This window comes from Rhinolophus sinicus, chromosome 6 (genome assembly GCF_057876585.1).
Source record: "Rhinolophus sinicus isolate RSI-liver-muscle chromosome 6, RSI-T2T, whole genome shotgun sequence".
Classification (NCBI taxonomy): domain Eukaryota; kingdom Metazoa; phylum Chordata; class Mammalia; order Chiroptera; family Rhinolophidae; genus Rhinolophus; species Rhinolophus sinicus.
Window position 1 is genome coordinate 7331627 of NC_142506.1, and position 23362 is coordinate 7354988.

The 23362-nt window shown below is 46.0% G+C and overlaps 1 protein-coding gene across 3 annotated transcripts in view; it reads left to right on the forward strand.

The window, feature by feature from the left end:
- ADCY8 (adenylate cyclase 8) overlaps positions 1 to 23362 on the forward strand; it is a 173556-nt gene that overhangs the window by 52454 nt on the left and 97740 nt on the right. For all 3 annotated transcript variants that reach the window (XM_019723897.3, XM_019723906.3, XM_019723925.3), the window contains exons 3-5: positions 5773 to 5903; positions 11252 to 11363; positions 17919 to 18046. In XM_019723897.3, coding sequence (XP_019579456.2) covers positions 5773 to 5903; positions 11252 to 11363; positions 17919 to 18046 — 371 coding nt within the window. The remainder of the gene's footprint in view (positions 1 to 5772; positions 5904 to 11251; positions 11364 to 17918; positions 18047 to 23362) is intronic.

The following is a 23362-nucleotide window of genomic DNA, read 5'->3' on the forward strand; positions in this document are numbered from 1 at the left end:
ATTCTTTTACAAATATGAACTCATTCAACCCTATGAAGTAGATGCTATTTTTATCATCTCCAGTCTCAGGTGGGGAAATTGTGGCACAGAGAGGTTCAGTCACAGAGTCAGGAGGGGCAAAGTTAGGGTTCAAAGCCAGAGCCCAACTCCAGGGCCATGCACCTGACACCTGACTGCCATACTGCACTGCCCTTTTCCTCACTCACCTTCACTTCAGTTCCCTGCTCTGCATCGCATCCCTCCTGTCAGAGCTCGACCTTTGTTGAGTTGCGTGTGTTTATCTTTTATGCATCTGTTTCTTCCACACACGTGCATTAGGTAGTGCATTGTCCACCTTCATTTCCTGCCAAGTCCCCACCCCCCTTCTGGGACTGCCTTCCCTCTCTCTGTACCCAACTCACCCTCCTCTTCATGGTCACCCCAGTAATGACCATGCTTTTTATGGTGGCGCTGCACCTCTCACCATGAGCCTTAGGCAGGACTGGATGTTTGACCCAAGCAGAGTTTTTATGCAGACAAGTCGATCTGAGCAAGAATCTTCTCAAAATGGTCAAAGATACAAGGTGGAAAGACGGAGAGCTCTCCATGGCTGGGGAGTGAGAGAGAAGAATGGAGGTAACCTGCCGGAGAAGCAGGTACCCAAGTTGGGTCACTGGGACCTTTTGTTCTGAAGGCCCAGCCTCTGTTTTACCCTTAGGTTCTACGAGACACCCCAGTGTTCTTACGATAAAGCCTGCGTTTTTTCAGCTGTGTTGAGTTGGGTATCTAGCTTTTTGTCACCAAAGGAATCAGCACAATATGGCTACCCCTTCCTTACTAAGGCCATGCTGGGTTTTGGAGGTGGAGGAAACATTATCTTGGTTCTCAAATACGACACAGTGTAGGGAGGGTGACAGACACCCAAATAAGAATTGTAAAATCCCTTTGGCTAAGGCAGTCAGGATGGTGGTTGTGCAATTAACTGGAAAAGTTGTTTAAAATGGAGAATTATAAAAATTATACTTACATACTTTATTTGTAACTTAAACATAAAGTAATTGTTCGTTATCTGGTCTTTTAAAATAAGGCCAAAACTTGTTTTGTTTTGTTTTTTAGCGTAGATCTATTGTTTCTTACAGAGACCATAGTTAATAGACTTCTAGTTCCTTGAAATGGAGTAAGAATTTAAAAGTACTTGCAAGATTATCACAGCAACTTCTGGATTTTAACTGTTGTTCCCACAAATTTTTACCGCTGTCTTGCCCACGCCTAATTTGGTAGCAATGTTTTCGTTACTCAGTTTTACCAAGTCTTTCCAAAGCATTCCATTCTATTTTCATACAAACAGAATCTCTCACTCCTATATATTTAATGTCTCATTAAATCGAGTGAGTGTACTAGCAGATAAAATTGACGTAATTATGTTTGGAACGAGCTCAGTGACCCCTGGTCAGCAAGGGGCTGCAGATGGAATAGAAGCCGTGGATATTCAGGCAGCTCTCCACCAGCTGGGGACTTTCAGCCCTACTCAGCCTGCTCAGCTGATGTGTGTGACGGAGGGACTGGAAAAAGTGGGTCCAGCATCAGGCAATCCAGAGCTGCTTAAGTGCAGGTCAGCCAGGAGAGCTTCTAGGGCTCTAAAGTATACAGGTGCTGGCTCAGCAGTTGCTGCAGGTTCCAATCTGGACGGAAGGAGGCAAATCTACACAGCATTCAGGGGAGGGCTTCACGGAGGTGGTGTCACTTCACCGGACCAGGTCGAGAAGGCAGCCCAGGCACAGGTCCAGTACGATCAAACGAATGCATGACTCATGTGAATAACTGCGTGGTTTAGAACACTGGGGTGGGGAGCCCATGTACTCCCCATGACACATGCCTTGTTCTGAAACTAAGTCCCCCTCGTTTCGTCTCTACAGATCCAAGTTTTGACCTCTTGATCTCCATCTTGCTCTGAGTCTTAATGATAAACTGTGTAGAAGCCCAGCTTCTCCTATGTCTTGCCAGCTCTCGCAAGGCTCCCGGACCTCACCTGCTCTAATAGAGCAGACTGCCCTAAGTCACTGGGTCACCTGCCCCCATTTCTAGTGAGGGCTGTTCCTGCCTTACTGTCATAGTGCTTGTCAAACTCCTGCTAACTGCCTTCGCTGGACCACTCTGATACCACGACTATCACTTCCTGGGCCTGTCATCTCTGAGACTGAGCCCATATGCCCCCTAATAAAGTCCAAGACCATATCATCCCTGTATTCATAGCGTCTAATATACTTTCCCATAGGAAAATCTCAGTAAAAACCCATCGAACGAATGAATGAATGAATGAATGAATGAATGAATGAATGAATTTAATGAGACAATGGACCGAAGTCCTTGCTCTTCCCTTGTGCCTAAAGCATCTTTCCCTAGCTTTCCAAAGGACTGCTTCCTCTGTCATTCAGGTCCCAGCTTGACAGATCCCTTGAGGAGTCCTTCACTGGCCATCCAGCTAAAGCAGCCCCCAGGCCCCCTAATCTCTGCCCTGGTCCATATATTATCTCTAGAACATTCGCTCTACAAAGGCAAGTACCGTGCCGGTTTTTGTTTTCTGATGACTCTCCATGCCCAGCCCTGCACCTGTCACATAGCACCGACTCCTTGACGGGCGAAACAATGAATAAATGGATGAGCTATGATCCAAGTTCCAGAGAAAAAAGAACATGGCCTTGAGTGTCCACCTTGCACTTACCAAGTGCGTGACTTGGGCTGCCTGGTTTCACCTACACTCTTTGAATCTCGTTATCCTCGTACGTCAAATGGGGTGAAAATAGTGATTTACCACATCCCATGATTGATGTGAGGTTTTGATTAGATACTACACACAGCACATGGTGTGCTACATATGAGTGATCGATAAAAAATAAGCTATTGTCTGTAATCTCAGAATAAATCTCGCAGCTGTGCCTGGACCTTCACTGCTGAGAGGGGTTCAGCAGAAGCCACTCAGTTGGCAAGAGCTTGAGAGGAGCGAGTTCTTCCTGAAGCCACTCAGAAGCCCTGCTGTGCATAAACCCAGACAGGCTGCCGCGTCAGGGGGCTGCCCTGCTCCCTTTCTCTTCCCCGTCTATAACTATTTGCATAAAATAAAGATCCTGAATCCCTCAGTGCTTTCACCTTTTCTTCCCCTCAGGGTGTACTGTAGCAATTGATGCTTGTGAAGCCATTTCGATGACATGAATAGAGCATGTTATGAGATGAGAGGAAAATCTGGACAGGAGCCACTGATTCATTTTGAATCTACCCAGGGGCCCCTTTTCATGCAAATGGAAAAAACCCAGGGAGAAAAGATGTGCAGACAGGGAGCACAGGGGCCACGCTGGACCCCAGTGGGGCTCAAGGAGAGTGTCTTCTACCTCTGATCTCCGAAGCTGAAAGGCATTTATTGTGCCTCAGCGGGAGCAGGGAAATGTACTATGGGGCAAACTTTCCCATTTTCTTTCAGATTGTGTTTTCAGGGGACTTGAATGATGTTTCTCAAGGAGTCAACAGATCGGAGGGAAACAAAAGTGTTGCAAATAGGCTTTCATGAGCAGACTCCAGGCAAACGCCCGTGTCTGGCAGAAAAATGTTTTACAAAGGGAGGAACGGGGGCAGTTGCCAGTAGCAGGACTGGCTGAGGGCTGGCAAGCCTCGGTACCGGAGAATTTCGCTATTAAAATTTTATTTAAAATATGTCCCATTGAAGCCTTGCTGTCATACTTGGGGATCGAACATGCATTGCGACTTAACGAATGTATCCTTTGCTAGGGCCTCTGGTGGCCACCGTAGGGGGTGCATCCATGAGCTGGACACAGTCTGTGCCTGTGATGTGTCCGTGTGTTTATTTAGGAAATACTGAGTTAGCATCTACTATTCTCAGGCACTGAGTGCCCCTCAAAACTGCAATTAGCCCCGACTCCCATTCGGCAGTGACTGCATGAACAGGTCCTCAAGTACCTGGAAAGTAGACAGATCGCGGTAATGAACATGAAAGGGACATGATGCCAGGGCATTTGCAAGAAGCATGCCTATCGGTCCCACAATGAGACAGCTTTCAAGAGAGGGAAAAGCCTCATCATCTGACACGCGTGAGCACTTCATTAACAAAGCCCTTTGCATGAGAGCAGGGTTAAAGGGAGCAGAGAGAAGGAAGGAGCTTAACACCAGGCCGTGACATATTTTATTTCATTGAATTCTCCCAGCAGCCCTGTGAAGTAGATGGTGTCATTGCTATTTGTCAGATTAGGGACATACGGCACAGGGATGGTGTAGCTCACCTAATGCTACCTTACTGTTAAATGACAGAGGCAGGATCCAAACACCCGCCAGACTCAAAACCCAGGGCTTTTCCCCTCTCACCAAGAATCCCATCGAGGAATAACATGGTACAGAATTGCATTCTGGTACTGCCACTGGTAACTGTTCGAGTCGTGCAAGTAATTTCATCTCTCCTAGACTCAGTCTGTCCGTTGAATGAAGATCATTATTTGTGCCTGCTTGTTTTCTGGGGTTTGCGAGGAAGGAATGAAAGAATGCATGGTGGCAATGCTTAAGATCCATAAACAATGATGAAGATACGAGAAACTGTGATGATTAGAATGCACTTGTCTTAAACTCAGTTCCACACTAGAGTGAATTATATAGCAAAGCAGCCAGATTTTTGCCCAGGTTCTACAAGATGCCATCTTTCTAGGATTTAGTTCATGTTGCTAGTTGACCAGTTGTTTTGTTTTTTTGATCTGCTGTGCTGATCACAAGGGGAAAATACTAACTCATTAAGTGTTAGGTCCCTACTTTCAGACTGTTATGTCTCATTTCCTCTCCTCTTGATAAAGAGGCAGCGACTCCTAAACCCAGTTTCTTTCACATAGTCCTTGTTTCAATAAACATAGTGCATTCTCTCCATCAACCGAACTCAAAACCTAGCCATCACCATGGCTGTGCCCTCTTTCTCTCCTCCATCTCAGTTGGTCCCCAATCCTGTGCGTCTTGTCCCATGTCACCTCTGACCTGGACCACTGCAGGAGCCTCGCCAATTGATCTCTCGGCCTCTACCCGTGGCCCCCACCCCACAATTCAGTCTCCAAACCATAGCCAGGATGGTCTTTCAAAATGTAAAGCAGTTTGTGTCATGCCTCTGCTTAGCACCACTTAGTGGCTTCCAAGTGTAGTTGGCATTAAATGCTAACATCTTCCATAGGCCTGTAACATCTGTCTCCACCTCCAGCCTCATTGCTTGTCACCACACCCTATAACACCACCCTGCAGCCACACCAGGGCTCTTTTTTTTTTTGGCCTCAGGGCATTTGCACTTGCTGTTTCCTTTTCCTGGAGCTTTCTTCTCCTTGCACGACACTGGGCTGGCTCATTCCAAACTTTCATGTATCCTTTTAAATATCAGATACCCATTCTCAGAAAGGTTATTCCTAAGCCCTGATTTGAATCATGTCAACCATTATACTCCCTGAGCATGACCTGTGTTTGCATGGCACTTGTCACATTTTGTGAGTGTGTATACTTAATGTTCCTGTCCCCTATTACAATATGAGCCCCAGAATGAGGTCCCCCCTCTCCATTTGGTTCACACTATACACCCAACAGCCAGCACAGCGCTTGGAAAGTGACAAGTAGACAGTAGACGTTTGTCATGGTCGTAGACTCCTATGAAATTAGCAATTCCTCAAGGAATTTAGTGAAGAGCCCCACGGCTTCTATCTTGTCCACCGCCCATCGCTGGCGCAGTGTCAGGCTAAGCCTGTCCCTCTCCGTGCTGTGTTCCAGGAGCGGCTCGTGCTGTCCGTGCTGCCCCGGTTCGTCGTCCTGGAAATGATCAACGACATGACGAACGTGGAGGACGAGCACCTGCAGCACCAGTTCCACCGCATCTACATCCACCGCTACGAGAACGTCAGGTGGGAAGCGCGCCTCCCCCGCCCTGTGTCTGTGCGACGTGCGCGCCCCGGCGGCTCCCCTCTCACTGCCGTGGCTTCCGGCTGCCCGAGCGTCAGCCCCTTGCTTCGTTTGGTTGGTTCATTCGTTAGTGATTGTTCATCAGGGACTTCTAAACTTCCCAAGTGAGGCTCGCGAGGACTGTCAGAGAAATGCAGGGATATTCGCTAGCTGACTTGCTGCTTAGCTCCCGTGCAGTGGACTTGCCAGCCTTTCCCTTTTGAGTGGGAAAGTCACACGCCTTTTACACTATGTCTGGAAAGATAATCCCAGCATGGGATCTGGAGGCCTCAGGGATGATCACATAGGTCCCCTCCTTGTATTCCTCATAAGTGTCTTTAAAACAATGCAAAAAAGGATTACAGCTTCTTCCACAAGTATGCAAACGTATTTTTGGCCAACCATCCATTTATCCATCCATCTACCCACCCACCCACCCATCTATTCATTCATCCACCCATTCACCCTTCTATCCACCCACCCATCTACCTGACCATCCATTCATCCATCCATCTCCCCATCTATCCACCCACCCACACATCCATTCACCTACGCTTCCATCCATCCATCAGTGCTCTCTCTGTGCCCAGCACTGCATTAGACAATATGGTGTATACTGAAAATCAGGGTGCTTTCCTTAGTGAGGCAGACTGGCTTTAGAATTCCAGTTCTACCTCTTCCTTGTGTGTGACTGTGGGAAATATACATATCTGAATCTCAGCATCTTTCTCTGTTAAATGGGCATTTTAATAGCCACCTTACAGTAAGTGATCTATAAAGCATAAGATGGGTAAGCACATAGTAGGGCATTAGGTATATTCGAGGTTGTTTCCTAGTGACAAGCAAAAAGGAATCTAACCCTGCCTGATTTAAAAGAAATGTACTGAGAGACTGCCTGGTGGCTCACAGAGTAACTAGGGCAGGGTGGAGAGGAAGGCTTAGGAAACGGGCCGAATGAAGCCAGAAGCCGGAAGTGTAACCAGAATCACAGCGGAGCACTAGGCCGGTGAGGACCGTGCTTCCACTGCTCCTGAAGAATCCATTGCTTGTGCTGCAGGCCCTGTCCCTGCTGTCCCTGACTCAGCTGCCCCCTCTGCAGTTCCTCCTGCAGCCCCCAGGGTGTGGAAGCGCCTGCCTCTCCCTGCCCCCACTCTCTGCTTCCCTGCCTCTGCATCTCAACTTAAACCTGGGGCAGATGTGGCCAAATTCTCACCAAATATCAGAGGGGGGAAATTTCCCAGACGTAGGGGAAAGTCTGTACATTGAATAGCTCTAAAAAGGCCCATGTATCTTCTTGTGCCCTTCTCCCCCACTTTGGTAGGAGAGGAGGGAAGGACAGCTTTCCCCAGCTACCAGCATCTCTGGCTTTTCCACTCCTGGCAGGCATGGACACTCACTGGGAAGCAAGTCCAGCAGCGAGCGTGAATCTCACACAGCCCTTTTGCAGACGAGTCAGGAGAGGTGTTCTCTGAGTCTCGTCTAAGAGTTGAGCTACACAGGTTTAGATGCCTGAATTTGCAAAGAGCCCCTTGTCAGACCACAACCCCGGTAAAAGATGAACTCCAGATCTCACAATTGGTCCCATAGATAACGGGAACTCATCAATACCAATTCTAGAACAACAGGTTCCAGGCAGTACCTATAATTATCGTACAGTGTGCGGTTCTATTATGAAAGTAAGCGAAGGGTGCGAAGAGTTCATAAAAAGAGGAAGAGCTGGGTGGGTGCGGCGAGAGGTGGGTAGAGAAGCCTTCCTAGAAGAGATGAGTCTCATTTGCTTTACTCGAAATTGAGTCAGCCAAGCGAAAAAGACAAATAAAGGACTACTGGGCAGAGCGACCAGCGTCAGTGAAGGCAGAACTGTGATATACAAATGACATTACAAAAGTGCCTGTCACCATGAAGAAAGAGGTGGGGGGAAGAAAACTACCCTTAATTAAGAAAAAAAAATGGAGAAAAATACACAAACTCGCACACCCACACCAACGTACTTGGGACCCTTAAGTTTAAGAAACAACATGTTTGGCTTGCTTTCTGCACTAATCAACTTCCAGTGCTTCCCTTAGTTCAGAACAACTAGTTACTTCTACCCCATCCCTACCCCCCACCCCACCCATGTATTTTAAACCATTGAACTGAGTTCTGATGCCCCGAGACTCTTTTTCCAGAAGTTCACAGCTCACTGAATTGTAGTTGAGTCTGCTGCCCTTCATTGCTCAGCGGCCTCAGCTCCAAGCAAAGGAACCGCTTCCAGTAGGGGAGGAATCTAGAGACACCCACTGCCTCACTGGGCCTCTCCCCAGCTCTTCCCAGAGGCAGCTCCCATTGGTATTGGGAAGATGAACTCAACCAGGGGCAGGGGGCCTCTCCAGCCCACTGCAAGGCTGCTGGGTGCTAAAATAAGACCAGAGATGAAAAACGCACAGGGGGAGGATCCTTGGCCAGTGTCTGAGAACAAAGCCAAACCGGCAGCTCCGCCCCCTTCCCCAGCCCCCAGAGCACACCCACGGTGGAGCAGGGAGCATTTTCTGAAATCATTTCCAATCCCGTCATTCTTCAGGGATACCCACCTGCTTCATTCTGTCTTTTCTGTTGCTTTTCAGTTGTGGTGTTGTTCTGTGACCTTTCCTGAAAACCAGTCTGCTATAAATGTCTAACTATTAATGATACTTCCTACAGTTCTTTGCCTCCTGTCTGTGTAGAGTGTATGGGAGACGCCACACTTAGGGGCATTAGGGTGCCCAGTGGACGGGGAGCTGGCAGATCAGGGTTCTCATCCCAGAGCACTTTCCATGAGCCATGGCCCCTGCGAGATGTCAGCTGTGTCTTTTCATCTCTCTGGGTTTCAGTTTAATCCAAAAACCCCAGCTGTTTGAAATGGTTAAAACATTTGAGCTCAAGTTGATTTCTGCCATATACATCAGAAACGTGACCAGATCTCTGGCCACTCAGCTTTTTACTGGACATCTTTTCGCTTTCCAGTCCCATCTGCCCAATTCTCTTTCCTATTTCCCTCATCTATTTAAGACACTTCTTGTATAAGTTAGGGCCGTGCGGTCTACCCTAACAAATAACCTCCCCATTTCAAGGACTTCAACTCAAAAGGCTCTATTTACACACCTCTCCACTGCTAATATTCCTGGTCAGTGTGGGACTCAGGGACAAAGGGCCCTGTATTTCGTGACTGTATCGTCCCCTGGGCCTCAAAATTCCTGGCATTCAGCTCTTGGAGGGAAAAAGGTAGGAAAGTCCCACCCACTTCTTCACCACCATGGCCCAGAAATGACGTGAACGACTTCTGCTCCGATTCCATCGATGAGACCTGATCACGTGGCCCCACATAGGTACAAGAGGGGCACGCAGTCCCAGCCTGGGTGGCCTTTGCTAGTGACAGGGGCCATGGATTTGGGGAACAGTTAGCTTCTCCACCAGAGCTCCCTTCCCTCTTTCCTCTTGCCCCAACCTGTGCCATGTGAATTTGCACACTTGCAGGCATTACTCAGTCCACCCGCTTTCAGCTGGCTGTTTATGTCCAGCCAGCCCTACTAATGTATGCATTCACCACATTCACTCTGCACACCGGAGCTTCATGTGTAAGCAAAATGCAATGGACTGAGCGTAGAGAATCTGACCTCTGAGGCCTGTTTGCATGGCGATCTACTCAACACTTTCTGATAGCCAAAGCTTTCCACAAGGGGTTATGGGCCCTCTACTTACTGAGCACCATGACATGACTTAGCAGTTATCTTCTTCCAGTGACCCTGCAGAGTGGCTTTAATGATCTTTGCTTTATTATCAAGAAAATGGAAGCTCGTAGAGGTTAAATAACTTTCCCAAGAACACACAGGGAAAAGAGTCTACACGGAGCCCACATTCCTAATAATTCTAGTGAGTTCTGCTAAAGCCTCCTTGAGGACTCTATTTGCAGAATGACTGTTAGGTAATATCACTTATTTTTAGCCAAATAAACAACTTATATAACCAAATGAGAGTCAGAAATTAATATGACCTCTTCAATATATTCCAAGATGAATATATTCCAAAGTGAATATCTTGGAAGGTTACAGGTTTATATCTGGAATCAAAAGACCCGACCTTGAGCCCAGAAGGAGGCAGAAGGAGCAAGGGAGTGAGAACCTGGACCCTACTTTCAGCTTCTGGTCTTCTAGTCAACAAACTCATTGCTGAAACCAGGACTTCTCCATCTGGAATGTCACAGGAGTCACCCGGGGCTCTTGTTAAGTCAGATTCTGATCCAGTGAGCCTGGGTTGGGGCCTGAGATCCTGCCTTTCTAACCAGCTTCTGGGAGGTGCCAGTGGTGGCCAGGACCACACTCTAAGGAAGGACTTAATTCTGAAAATTTCTGTTGACTCCACTCAGGAAATGTGTCACGAGGTTCACTGTGAGCTGGGCAATTGGCATACAGAGGTGACTTGCTTCCTGTTCTCTAGTGCGTAGGTGGCTCACACGGAGTCTTATGTGATAGTGCATCGAGCAGTACGTGCCATGACGGGGGCAGTGTGGGCTGGGCAGGGGGCTATTCCAGGGGCAATGGGCTGAGCCCAGGGACGTCCCCCTAAGAGTAAGACCAAGTCTTATTTAACTATAATATAAGACCGGGTATAATATAATATAACATAATATAATACCGGCTCTTATATTAATTTTTGCTCCAAAAGACGCATTAGAGCTGATTGTCCAGCTAGGTCTTATTTTCAGAGAAACACGGTAGAATAAGACCTCACCTCACTGAAATCCTTAGTAAATATGAGAGTTTTAGGTAACTCTTCTGCCTGAGGTCTCCCAGCTTTGCTACCTATTAACCCATTATTTTTGAAAGGTGCTCACTCTACTTGTCTGTCATTTTGGGGGTGACATACACGTCATTGGCCAGAGATAACGAGGTTTTGTGTTGTTTTTTTCCCCTATGTCGATGTTCATAGCATCTGCATTGCTGTTCATTGTGAAAACATACAAATGATTCATAAAGCTGCATTTTGCTTCCCACAACAAATTGCTCTGTTCCTAGGGACACATTTCCTTTTGGAACGTGTTTGCGTTGCCCACACCGCACAGCTTTGCACAGGAAGAAGGGCTTTCCATTGCCCCCTTATCCTTCCCGATCTCCTGGGTGGACTGTCTGTGCTGAGATGTTTGTTAAATCCTGAGACATTCCTTCCGACTCCATGGCAGGGGGAGCTGAAACCTCAGACCACGGTTGATTTCTTTGGGTGGTGTTGATGTGTCTCCCGGGATGGATTAAAATATTAATATGCTTTCTCCCCACCCCATCCCTTCCCTGTTGTTTAGTATTCTTTTTGCAGATGTTAAAGGATTTACCAACCTCTCCACGACCTTGTCCGCTCAGGAGCTGGTCAGGATGCTGAACGAGCTCTTTGCCAGATTTGATCGACTGGCCCATGTGAGTTGAATTTAATTCCCTCCTGGTCTTTCGCAGGAATGAGGGACTGCATGTGGAATGAGGGAAGAGAGGACTCAGCCCTCATGATCGTGGTCATTACCGTCCTGTGTCCTGTCGCAGGACACGGACCCCTGATCTCACACGTTCTGGGAATCAATGTTAGTTATTTACTGGTCTCAGGTGGGAGGTTTGTCAGATTAATTTTTCCATTTGAGAGACAGCTGACTGAGTGACAATTAAACCAAAGTTCTTTTCATCTACTTCCACTCCCACATGATTATTTGCCCCTGTACATGGCCAGGTGCCATCCAGCTACAGCCTCAGTGTTGGTTCATGCAGGGATGGCTGCCTGCAGTTTCCCAGCCAACCCCAGCCATCTGGAAAGAATTAGCCTGTTCTCAAGAACCGGGACTCTACTGGGTCACCATTTTGTTTGACCTGACTTAACAGCTTTGTTTTAGCCAATGGGACACCACCTTTACTTTCAGCTGGCTCGATCAGAGCTAAAACAGAGAACAGGTTAAAAGAGATGAACACTTGCTATCAATACACAGGTTCTTAGTCCTAAAGCCACTCAGGTTAAGGAGGAATAGCATTGTCATGCTATAGTTTAGAGTGGGCTTTGGGTTCTGTCATGCAGGTGTCATGCGGGGTCTCAGCTCCAGCTCCCCACATAAGAACGCAGGATAGGGTGAGGCCGAAAAGGAACACCCACGGAGCCACAGATAGGGGAGTCACACCACTATATTCTCGCTGGCAGCTGGGTTGGAGACACAGGAAGCAGGAGCCACACTGTCCACAACCTGCTGTCTGCTTCTCTCTCAACCTACCTCACATCCTAACTGCACTCCGCCCTGCTAACTGCAATCTGCTCCTGCTCGCTCTGCCACCATCTTCTTGCTAGCCCCCCATTTTCTGCTAGTGTAGCCACAGCAGTTATATTAGTGACCAATGGCTCACTGGTTACACCTAACGGCCAACTAGCCACAGCTGATGGCCATCCAATCACAGTTGATGGCCATTTACTACCTGAGCCAGCACCTTTCCACGTGAGGCCGAGAGCCTAGAAACTGCACTCCTGGCTCTGTCCCCACAGGTTCCAATAAGCAAGCCTTAACTTCCTTCTTTGTAAAGTGTGTACATCAGTGCCAAGTTCACAGGCTGCTGTGACAGTTAATAGGAGTTCATTTTTAGAGTATTGGAATGTCCTATTTTAAGGCTGCCTCACTCCAACAGAGATCCCTTCATATTTGCCTCTGATCACCGCTAGGGGTTGCACATGGTGGTACTGTTTTGGGGAGAGTGGGAATGACTAAAGCACACTTCCTTCCTAGAGTGAAGTCTAGTCAGGGCCAGATAAACACGTAATCAGTACGCGACGTGATGTGTGCTAAGGTAAGTCTGAGATGCTATGGGAATGCAAGACAACACATAACTCTTGGGTCAGAGAATACTTCCAGGCGAGAGTGACTCTCAGCCTGTCTTACTGAGAAAACAAAATAAAAATTCATAGTTACAAGATAGTCACGGGGATATAAAATACGGCATAGAGAATATGGTCAATAATGTTGCAATAACTATGCACAGTGCCAACGATGCATAGTGCCAGATGGGTACTAGACTAATTGGGGGGATCACTGCATAAATTATATAAATGCCTCAACCATTAGGCTGTACACTTGCAACTAATATAAAGTAATATTGAATGTCAATTGTACCTGAAAAAAATTTAAAAATGAGAAAACAAATGTAATGGAATACTATTCAGCAATAAAAAAGAATAAACCACTGATATATGTAACAACATAAGTGACTCTCAAATGTATTGTGCCAAGTGAAAGAAGCCACGTGCGAAAGGCTCAATACTTTATGATTGCATTTATAAGACATGCTAGAAAAGGCAAAATGATAGGGACAGAAAAGAGGTACATGGTTTCCAGGAGCTGGAGGTGGCGGGAGTGAGTTGGTGGCAGCACAGGGGTTTGTGATTTGGGAGTGATGTACCTGTATGTGGACATTTCACACTTACCAAAAGGGTAAACTTTTTGTATATAAATTATATACCAGTTAGCAAGGTGAAGAAGGCAAGGAAGGGCGTGTTATGGAGAGGTATGGGGGAGAGATTTAGCGTTGCTGGATGGAAAAGTCCAAGGTAGGGAGTGTGGAGATGTGTTAGACGGACAGGCAAGTACCTGCCAAAGGACCTGCATCGTAACGTGTAGTTACTGGACGGCTAGTAAATGGGAGCCCGACATGGGCAGAGGCAGAGGTGGAGACTGAGATCTCCCCCTAAGAGAGGAGTTGGGTTTACCTGAAGAGCAGGGGAAGCATGTGTACCATTTCTTGTTCTTGTTGCCTCAGTGGTGGTTAGTGCCAGTGACACAGTTATTCTACTTCATGTTTGGAATATTTCTGCTCAAAGACACTAAGATGGACACAAATGGCTCTCCGGTGAGAACAGACAGATATGACCAAGGTCAAGGTTTACTGTCACAGTAACTCCCAGTCTACCCTCTTGCCTGAACCTCACCTTGGGCGTATCCGTATGTAGCGCTCTAGGGGCCCTCAGTGGAAAAGTTTGAGACACTGCAGTGAAAGCAATTCTACTCACCTTGGAATTAAAAAAAACAACAACAACCCTACTTTAAATGTTTTGGCCCCCAATCTTAAGCAAGTCACTTCTTGGAGTCTCAGAAAATGCTTCTGTGTAACGGGGTTGAAGTTGCCCCTTTTAGCATCTTTTAGCACCAAAATTCTGTACCTTTATAATGATCTCTATCACTTTACTGTGATATTTGCTTTCAATTTTCATTATGTGGCACATCAGAGAGAAACCACCTTCCACGTAAATGTCATGCACTGCACCCATTTATTCACTGCATTATTAAAGTGCAGTGAACACTTCAAAGCCTTCTAGTAAAGAGCCTCTCAGTGTGATTGAATTCGTCGGTGCCCTATGGTTCAGTCGGCTCAGAATAGTGTGTTTTTGACCCTTCATAGTGCCTTTGCAAACTTTAGTGACTTTTGGTCTCCGATTTTTTAAAAAAATAAAGTAGTTCCTCTCTGTCCCTCCCCCATCCAAATTAGGAAGGAAGAATATGTGTATTATGAAGAAGGCATTAAACTTGTAAAACGAAGAACACATTTACTGTTATACAATTGACCTCCATACGTCTTAAACCTTGTTTTTAAATCACTGACAAGACTGGAGGAACCTAAATGATTGTTCTAAAGAACAAATCCAACAGAATGGAAAGCAAATCAATAGATTATAAAGAATGGGAGCGCTGTTTCTGCATTGACATAGAAAGAATTTTAAGATATGTTGTTGCATGAAAAAAAGCATGTGTCAAATCTATAAGCATGGCATGATAAATTTATGACTAAACAGCATGGAAAATTGTCATATATAGAAACATGTAAATAATTGTATGTGTGAATGTAGAGCAGAAGGAACAGGAGACCAGGCTCCAGGGTGTGATATGCCTGAGGAGGGGCTACCCAAGCGGACCTACCTACAGTTTCATTTTTGCTAGAACAATATGTACATGTGTTAGTTCTGTAATTGCAATTCGATAAAATGCTTTAAAAATGGTCATGTTTTCTAATACAACTTGTTAAAGTGCATAAATGGCACTAATGTTTTTGTCCTGAGAGTCTTTTTTAATTTTTATTGATTTTTTTCTGATTACAAAATAATGCTTGTGCATTATGTAAAATGCAAGCATCAAAGACATAGACAATACCTAAAGTATACATCCCTGTAACCCCACCCCTTCGCAACGATGTAACCATCTTTGATAATTTGGCACATATATCTCCAAAATTTTACCTACATTATGCTTTCATAAATTCTCTGGCTTTTTCCCAAGATTTTTATCAGATCAAAGCCATCAAGATGGAAGGAAAATGATTATATTAAGACTAACTCAATAAAATTTGCAAGAAGATCCTCACCCTACTTTATTTTTCTTATTTAATATCGTTTTTCAAAACAACCTGGCTTCCTTAATCTGAACTTTGCAAAGCGATTCCTGGTGAAAAGAAGTTGCTTGGCTGTTACTGTCAAGTCACCACAGGAATTGATCAGAAAAATCTGTATGCAAATAGACAGAACTTGACAGATAAAAACACAGGCCTTTCTTATGTGTATATATTTATATATGTATACATACATAGATATATATATACATACATATGAAAGAATATGAATGTAGAGGGTCGAATGTATGCATTGTTCTACACAATTTTATGTAAGGGACTTGGGGATTTGCAGATTTTGGTATCTGGGGGATCCTGGAACTAATCCCCTGCAGTTACCTAAGGAGTACGGTAGGTAGCTAAGTTTTGGGGGAATCAAAAGTTATACGTGGATTTTCAACTGTGTGGGGCAGTGGCGTCCGTCCCTAACCCCCACATTGTTCAGGAGTCAAATACATATATGAATACATTGTATATACACACATAATACAGCCGTGTAGCGAGATTTTGTAATGTTAATTTTGTTTAGTGCAAAGAACTTTCCCTTATTCTAGGAATATTCTAGGAACACGTCTTTTTTACGTTTTTGGTGTTGAAAATGCTTTTTCTTTTATGAAGTGATAGAGATGGTAGATGGTAGCTGTTTGTTGATGGACTTTTCATATTTCCTTGGCAAAATATAAAATTGAACCCTAGCCGTGCCTCCTCGGGCCCTCTGGTTTCTTATAACTGTCCGGTGGCCTCCACAAATCTGGAAACTGCTAGGACCTGTGGGCCTGCGGTGCTCTCTAGTTCCATTCCAGCCATAACACGCTAGAAGTCTTGGAAGAAGCAGCTGAAGGTGTTGAGCTTCCCTGATGGACCAGAACTTTTCAGCTGCTCTCTTGTAAAATTAGTTGCATTGATGCTGCCAGTAGACAAAACCACAAGCTCCTGAAAATAATCCTGGGAAGGCAATGCATGCTGTTCGAGTTCTGAAGATGGCATCTGTGCCCATTTGGGAAGGTTGGCAAGGCCCTGGCGATCTGACCCAGATGCGGAAGTACCAGAGCCAGTTATCATTCTCTTTTCTTTGTCTGATATTTGTTTTTCACTGGGAGAGTGATTCCATTCATTTGCTATCCAAACGTAATGGGCTGACTCCTGACGAGATTAGGAAACCAGCACGGTGCTGTCCAGATTGGCAACACAAGGGCGTCCACTGTGCTGGTGGCATCTCAGTCACCTTTCTGTCTACAACGCCCCTCCTCCTGCCCCTGAACTCTGCTGGCCCAAGAAGGGCCCCTCACCCGCAAAGCCATAGACCCATAGGCTCCTCGGGCTTCAGGTCTAGAAGGCATCTCAGAGGTCGTTCGGTCCCACCCATCTATCTAAGAAAACCAAAAGGGAATGTCATCTGCCCTTGAGCGTGGATAGAGATGTGAAGAACTAGGACTAGAGATGTGAAGAATCCAAGTCATTGTCATAGAGACATGCAATGTTAATTTCATGCCCCATCTGCTGGGCCTCGTGCTAAGTCTTCACACGTATCATCTTAGTTAAGCCTCACAATCGCAATGAGACAGGCCCTGTTCTTTGTCCCCATTTTACAGATGAGGCAACTGAGGCTCAGAGGTTAAATGATTTAAGTAAAGACACACAGGAAAGGTGTCAGGTGTCCGGGATTTGATCCAGGGCAGTGTGACTCCTGGGCCGGTGCTCTCAGCCCCTATGCTACAACTGCCTTACGTTGTCTTGCCTCTAAAACCTGCAACATTCAGCCTCGTCCCACTTACTACTGAGTATGCACCTTTCCCTTGGTGCTTGTTGCTCTTTGAAACTTTGGAAGACTCGTGTCCTTAAGATTGTGAGTCGACCAAACCACGGTGTCCTGTTTCTCACCTGTGCAGTGAGGATATAACTCGTACCTACCTCTTAAGGCTGCTGTGAGGGTTAATGCTGTTTAATATATGGTGCATCACAGGGGTTAAAATTAGTCATCTTTGTGTCAGGGACAGCGCCTGCCTTGTCATAGATGCACAATTGATGTTTTTCTTTTGATGAACAAGCATATCAATAAATAAATGAACAGAAGGGTATGTAAGACAGAGTTGGCCCCCATCCTTAAGAGGCCACTACCCTGAAATAGTAGGAATGATTTATACTTCAAGTCCTTATTGTTGAACTCAAGACTGCTTATAGCTGCTAGTTCAGAGGCATGTCCTGAGAAGAAAGACAGCGCTGGGGGCAGAGCTGCCGGGGACACGCAGGCTGAGTGCCCACTCTTCCCAGACCTCTCCATGTGATGGGTGGTCAGATCAGAAAGCAAGTACAAGGCAGAGCTGGCATATGACCCTGTATCTGTCGAGCTCCAGATCCAGTGTTTTTCCATGATTCCACCTCTGAGCTCTTCCAACCCCTACTCAGGGTACCCCCTAATTTCCTAGGAAGAAAATAGAGGCTCATTTCAAAGGTGGGTGCTCCCGACCCCAAGGTGCAGGCCGCCTGACCCCATTGCCCTCTTTTCCAAGCCTTTCGGAGGCACTGAGCTGTCTGCTAACTCAGTCCTTTCCTCTCCCATCCTGTGCCTTTCAGGAGCATCACTGTCTTCGTATCAAAATCCTGGGGGACTGCTACTACTGCGTTTCCGGGCTTCCTGAGCCCCGCCAGGACCACGCCCACTGCTGTGTTGAAATGGGCCTCAGCATGATCAAAACCATCAGGTAATTTGGGGTCTCCTCCATCATACGCAGCCTGCAATGTGCACGATGGGAAAGACAAACCACCTCGTCTGTCCTTTGTCGTAAATCATGTGTATGTTGACAGGTGGAGCCCTTTGACTGATGTCACCAATACGCATGCCTGGTAGTTCCCCCAGATGAACCAATAAACCCGCTGCCTTCACTATATTCTAGTTATTTCTAGTTATGCCTCGCATTCAGTTATTTGTGCGACAGATTTGTATTTCCAACCTCCTTGTGGGGTAGAGCAAGGAACAAGATGAGAGTGTAGTGCTTATCTCCAGGGTGGTTACGGTGCGGTGGGCGAGACGAGCACACGGGCCTTTTCAACGTGGTACAGTAAGCTCTGTGATGAATCAAATTCCGGGTTCTTGCGGGAAATAGACAAGGAACAGGTAATGCCATCCTGGGTGCTGGAGAAGGCTTTCCAGAGTAGAGATGTCTAAGCTGTTTTTTGAAAAGCGAGTAGATATTATCCAGATCCTGGAGGTGGACGGAGAGCATGGAAGACAGGATGGGCGTGTGCAGAAATTAGGCAGCTGGTGAAGCCTGGGGTGGAAGGAGTGGTGGCAGATAGACGCAGACTGGGAATAGCCAGGGCCTGCAGGACATTCTCAGCCAGTAGGGGGTTGCACCCTGTCCTAAGGCCAACTGCAAATCCTTCAAGCACCACCACCAGGGTTGGCTTCATGGGTGTGTGACAAGTGCTTTTGCCTTGGGTCAGCGTATCTGACAAATAGAGGCTTAATCAAGGGGGGAAGGACTTACAGAGGTCGAGGACTTTGGAACTAAACTATTTATGGCTTGGGACAGAAGCTCAGTGTGCTCAGAGCTCCCCTCGATTTTCCAAAATGGTTGCAGAGCCTCCAGGCATCGCATCCTCCCCCAGCAAAGACAGGATTCGTGGGCAAAGACCTTCTCTGTGGCTCACGCCTTCATCTTCTAAGGGAAGAAGAGTCTTGCCAGAAACAGACCAGCGACTCTGCCTGTTAACTCGAACCTGGGTTGCATGGTCCAGCAGGTGTGTGTGGCATCCTTGGGTGTGTCAGTCGGGATTGAAGATCAGCGAGGACAACAACCCTGGCACTGCCACCCCCCGGCCCTCAGTGCAGGCTCAGCTGGCCTGCTGGTTCCCGAGACCAAGCCTGGAATGGACAGGCAGGATCTAAGGAATTGAAGCCTCCCTTTCAAGAGCCTGGCGGTGGCCGTAACTGTGTTCCTGATCCCTCCTACCTGGTGACAGATGCCTGACTTCATTCATTTTTCAGGCAGAGGTCTTTGGACCACGAGAAAGGTGGTGTAACCCCCTAATTAAGAAGAGAACACAGAAATATGATCCTGCTCCATTGATGTGACACTGGTCATTTCAAGACTGGTCATTTCACAGTGCCTGAAGCCACACTCCTGGTGGGCAGATGTGCCACCCTGGCAGCCCTCAGGGTCCCACCTCTGGGACCAGTCTGTGACCTGGGCCTGATCAAGGCAACACGGTGCTTTGCTATGAGGTGTATGATGAAAATCCAACTTGTCACCATCCTTAAGACCAAGTAGGCAGGTAGAGAAAGAGACAGGACATGTCCACTCTGCTGTTGCCCCCTTTAACCGAGAGGCAGAAGTCCCCTCCTCTAGGTCCCATGGAGAGGAGCCCCCAAGTTCTGACACGGAGTTCCCCTTTGGTCAGCCTTTGGTAGACGGAAAAGGCTGAAGATGCTTCTTCACTGTTAATTTGGACGCTTGAGAGTTCTGTGCTGAAAACGAGGCGGAATTGTGACAACATTGTGACTGGTTTCAAGGGAGGCAATAATCCCAGAGGACCTGAGATCTTGTACCAGCTCTACAGCTAATTGGGTGTGTGACCCTCATTCTGTCAGTCAATCAGTAGGTCAGCCAAGAAATCATTTGTTGAGTTCTTCCATGTGTCAGTCATTGTGCTAAGCCCTGGAAATACAGCGAGAAACAGGTCACCTCAGGGTGGCCGCTCGGTGGCCATGGTGTCCATTAGGGAGATAGATCATTTGGATTTCTTGTCTGACAGATGAGGAAATTGGGCCAGACCAGCTCTGAAGTCTCTGCCAGTTCTAAAAATCGGTGATTTGTCAGCCTCGTAAAAATCAGGTTAAGTAGCTAAATTTCCATAGACTTTCTTTTAAATTTATTTTTTAGTTTTAGTTGTGTTTTTTAAATTGAGGTATAACTGACAAAATTGTATATATTCCAAGTGCCTATATGTTGATTTGGTATTCGGAGACGTTATAATATGATTATCACAATCAAGCTAATTAATATATCCATTAGTTCACAGTTATCTGTCTTTTTGGTGAGAACACTTAAGATCTACTCTCTTAGCAAGTTTCAAGTATACAATACAGTGTTATTAACTATAGTCAGCATGCTGTGCATTAGATCCTCAGAATTTACTCATCTGACAACTGAAAGTATATACCCTTTGACCACCATCTCCCCGTTGACTCCACCCCCTGGCCTGTCAACCTCCTTTCTACTCTCTGTTTCTGGGAGTGCAACTTTTTGAAAAAAGAGTCCACATGTAAATGACACCATACAGTATTTGTCTTTCTCTGTCTGGCTTATTTCACTTAGCATAATGCCCTCCAGTTTCATTCATGTTGCAAATGCCAGTATTTCCTTCTTTTTGAAGGCTGAATAAAATAATATCCCATTATATATTATATATATGATTTGAGATAGATATATATATGTATATGCCACATCTTCTTTATTCATTCATCTATAGGTCTTTGTATCTTAAGCTTAAGCAAAAGATATCCTGCAGAGATTGCATTGCAGAAGAAATGACCAGTGGTTATCAGAATTCTTTAAGATAAAGTCATTTATCTTTTTGGAAAGGACCTTATCCCGCCTGACCATTTTATCCCATTTAAGGTGTCCTGTCTGGAGTTCTGGAGCGGGACAGTTAGGGTGAGATCTGGGTAGGTTGCAATGACTCTAGGGCTTTCTTTTGTGAGTTTATTAAGTGCAGCTTTTACTCCTTTAGAAGAAGACAATTCAGTAGGCTGTTTTTTTAGCTGTATGAGTCAGAGTCTATTAATAGTCAAACGGCTCCTTGATTGTCATGTAGGTGACTTGAGGTCCAGCATTAATTCTCCGAGTTAACAACACACATGGTGCCGAGGAATAGACGAGAGCCCCGGATTTAGGCCTTCGTTGCAGTTCTAGAGTTTCCACTCTGCACGTTAAGCATTGTACTCTGAGGCCTGAGTGGCAGACGATATTTGCACCTGAATGTGTGTGGAAGAGAATCCCATTCACATAGCTCTATCAAAAAATGAACAATCTTAGCCAACTATCATTTACACAAGATGCAATTTTTTTTTCAGCCCCACATATTCAGCCCCAAACTTGTTCTAACCGGAAAACTCCTTAGAAGCCATAAAGCCTGGAACCACACATAACATTATATTGCATGTGTTGTAATAGAACATCAATAACCATTTATTGGCTGGAACCCCCAGAGTAGAGGGCCACCCTGTATGTTTGTCATCAGAGATGGATTCCTTTTGGAGTCGCTGTCCCCAACTTGTCAAGGTCTTTCCTTGTCCTTCTCTGTGGCAGTTCCTCAGAGTTAGAATCACAGCAGCAGTCCGCAGAGTGCAGAAGCACAGTGAGAAGAAGCTGGTTCTCCAATGGTGAGACGGCATCTAGAGCTTGGCTCGCTAGAGCCCATAGTTGTCTTGTTTGGGTGAGATTATAACTCTTGCACAAATGACAAACAACACTCAAAAATCGTGCCTTTTTCACTGACCCATCCAGATATGTGATAGAGATTCTCCTTCAGTCACACACAAGTGGGGACAGGGTGCCAACAGCAGGAAAAGCCGAGATTATCTGTTTCTAGTTCGAGCATCGCAGGCTTTGCAAGTGGGCGAGAGTCAAGACAAGCAGAAGCACAAGAGAGGCAACAAGCGAGAGGCAAACCATTTCACAGCTACTGCTCTACCTCACGTCCTTACTTCTCTTCCCTGGACTGTTACAAAAATATCTCCCAGTTAGTTTGCTTCTCCTTGGTCTCTGCTTCCTGTCATCCAGAGTCACCTGGAGAGAGAGTGATAATACTTCAAAGCTGAGACCCTGAAAGTCCCCAGAAGGGACAAGGTATAACATAGAAATTTCAATTAAATCGAATATGTATCATTACAGTAAACTTATTTTATCAATTAACAGTACTCCAGGAATTTAGGACAGGTTTCCACTTTATTAAAGACAGAGTTTGTTGCTGATCATAATAATGTTTCCTGAAAGAGTGACTGTTGCACCACAAGGTACCTTACGGGGAATGTGCTGAGTGCAAGGAGTGCGTCCTTGACCTGCAGTCAGCAGCCCAAATCTGGTCCCTGCCTCCTCCCGTTCTTAGGCGAGTGGCTGGGGACAAGTCTGACTTAATTTCTCAGAGCATGTGTGGCCTCTTCTGTGACGTGGGGATCATGAGATTCCCAACTTCAGGGTGTTCTTTTGAAAATTCAAATCGATAGCGTGCATGTTCTTTAATAGAATCTCGCAATTAGGGCTGAGTTTGGATGCAGGAAAAGCTGACTCGAGTTACAGAAACCTCTTTCTTATGGCTTCTATTCTACTCTAGTAAAACAGTGATACTAGCTAGGGTTTATTGAACACCTACTACATGCTAAGCACTGGGATAAGTTACAACAGTACTAAGAGGCAGGCAGGGGTGAGGGCAAAATACTGAACAACAAGTGTGTTCAGCATTGACTACTCAGAATCGTTTGGAGCAACCCACCAGGGCGATGTCAGCCGTTAGCCACCAGTGCGTGGTACGATACAGCCCAAATCATTGACGCTCTGGAAGTGGGCTCCTACTTTACCAATTAGGAAGCTGGAGCTTACCGAGTTTGTGTGATTGCACAAACTCACACAACCACTCGGTGGCACAACAAGGGCACCAATCGAGAACCATCTGACTCCAAAACCACTGGTCTTAACCCTTACGGCATCCCGCCTTCCAACTCCAGATTTCTGCAATCGCTTCTGATGCCTGAAATCTGCCATTACTACCCAAAGGGTCAATGTACAGCTTAGGAGATCTCACATCCATCCCTAATAAATTAACAGAACCGATACTGAGAGGGGAGAAAAGTCAGGCATCATCTGAGAAGAACAAGACAGTAAGCCTTAGTCAAACCTCAGGGTAAATTTATTTCATCAGAAAAAATACTGGATTCTAGAAAAACATGCTGTTTGCTAGATGAATGGGAAAAAAAAGGTAATTGAATGTAACTTTATTTATTTTTAACTTATTGGGGT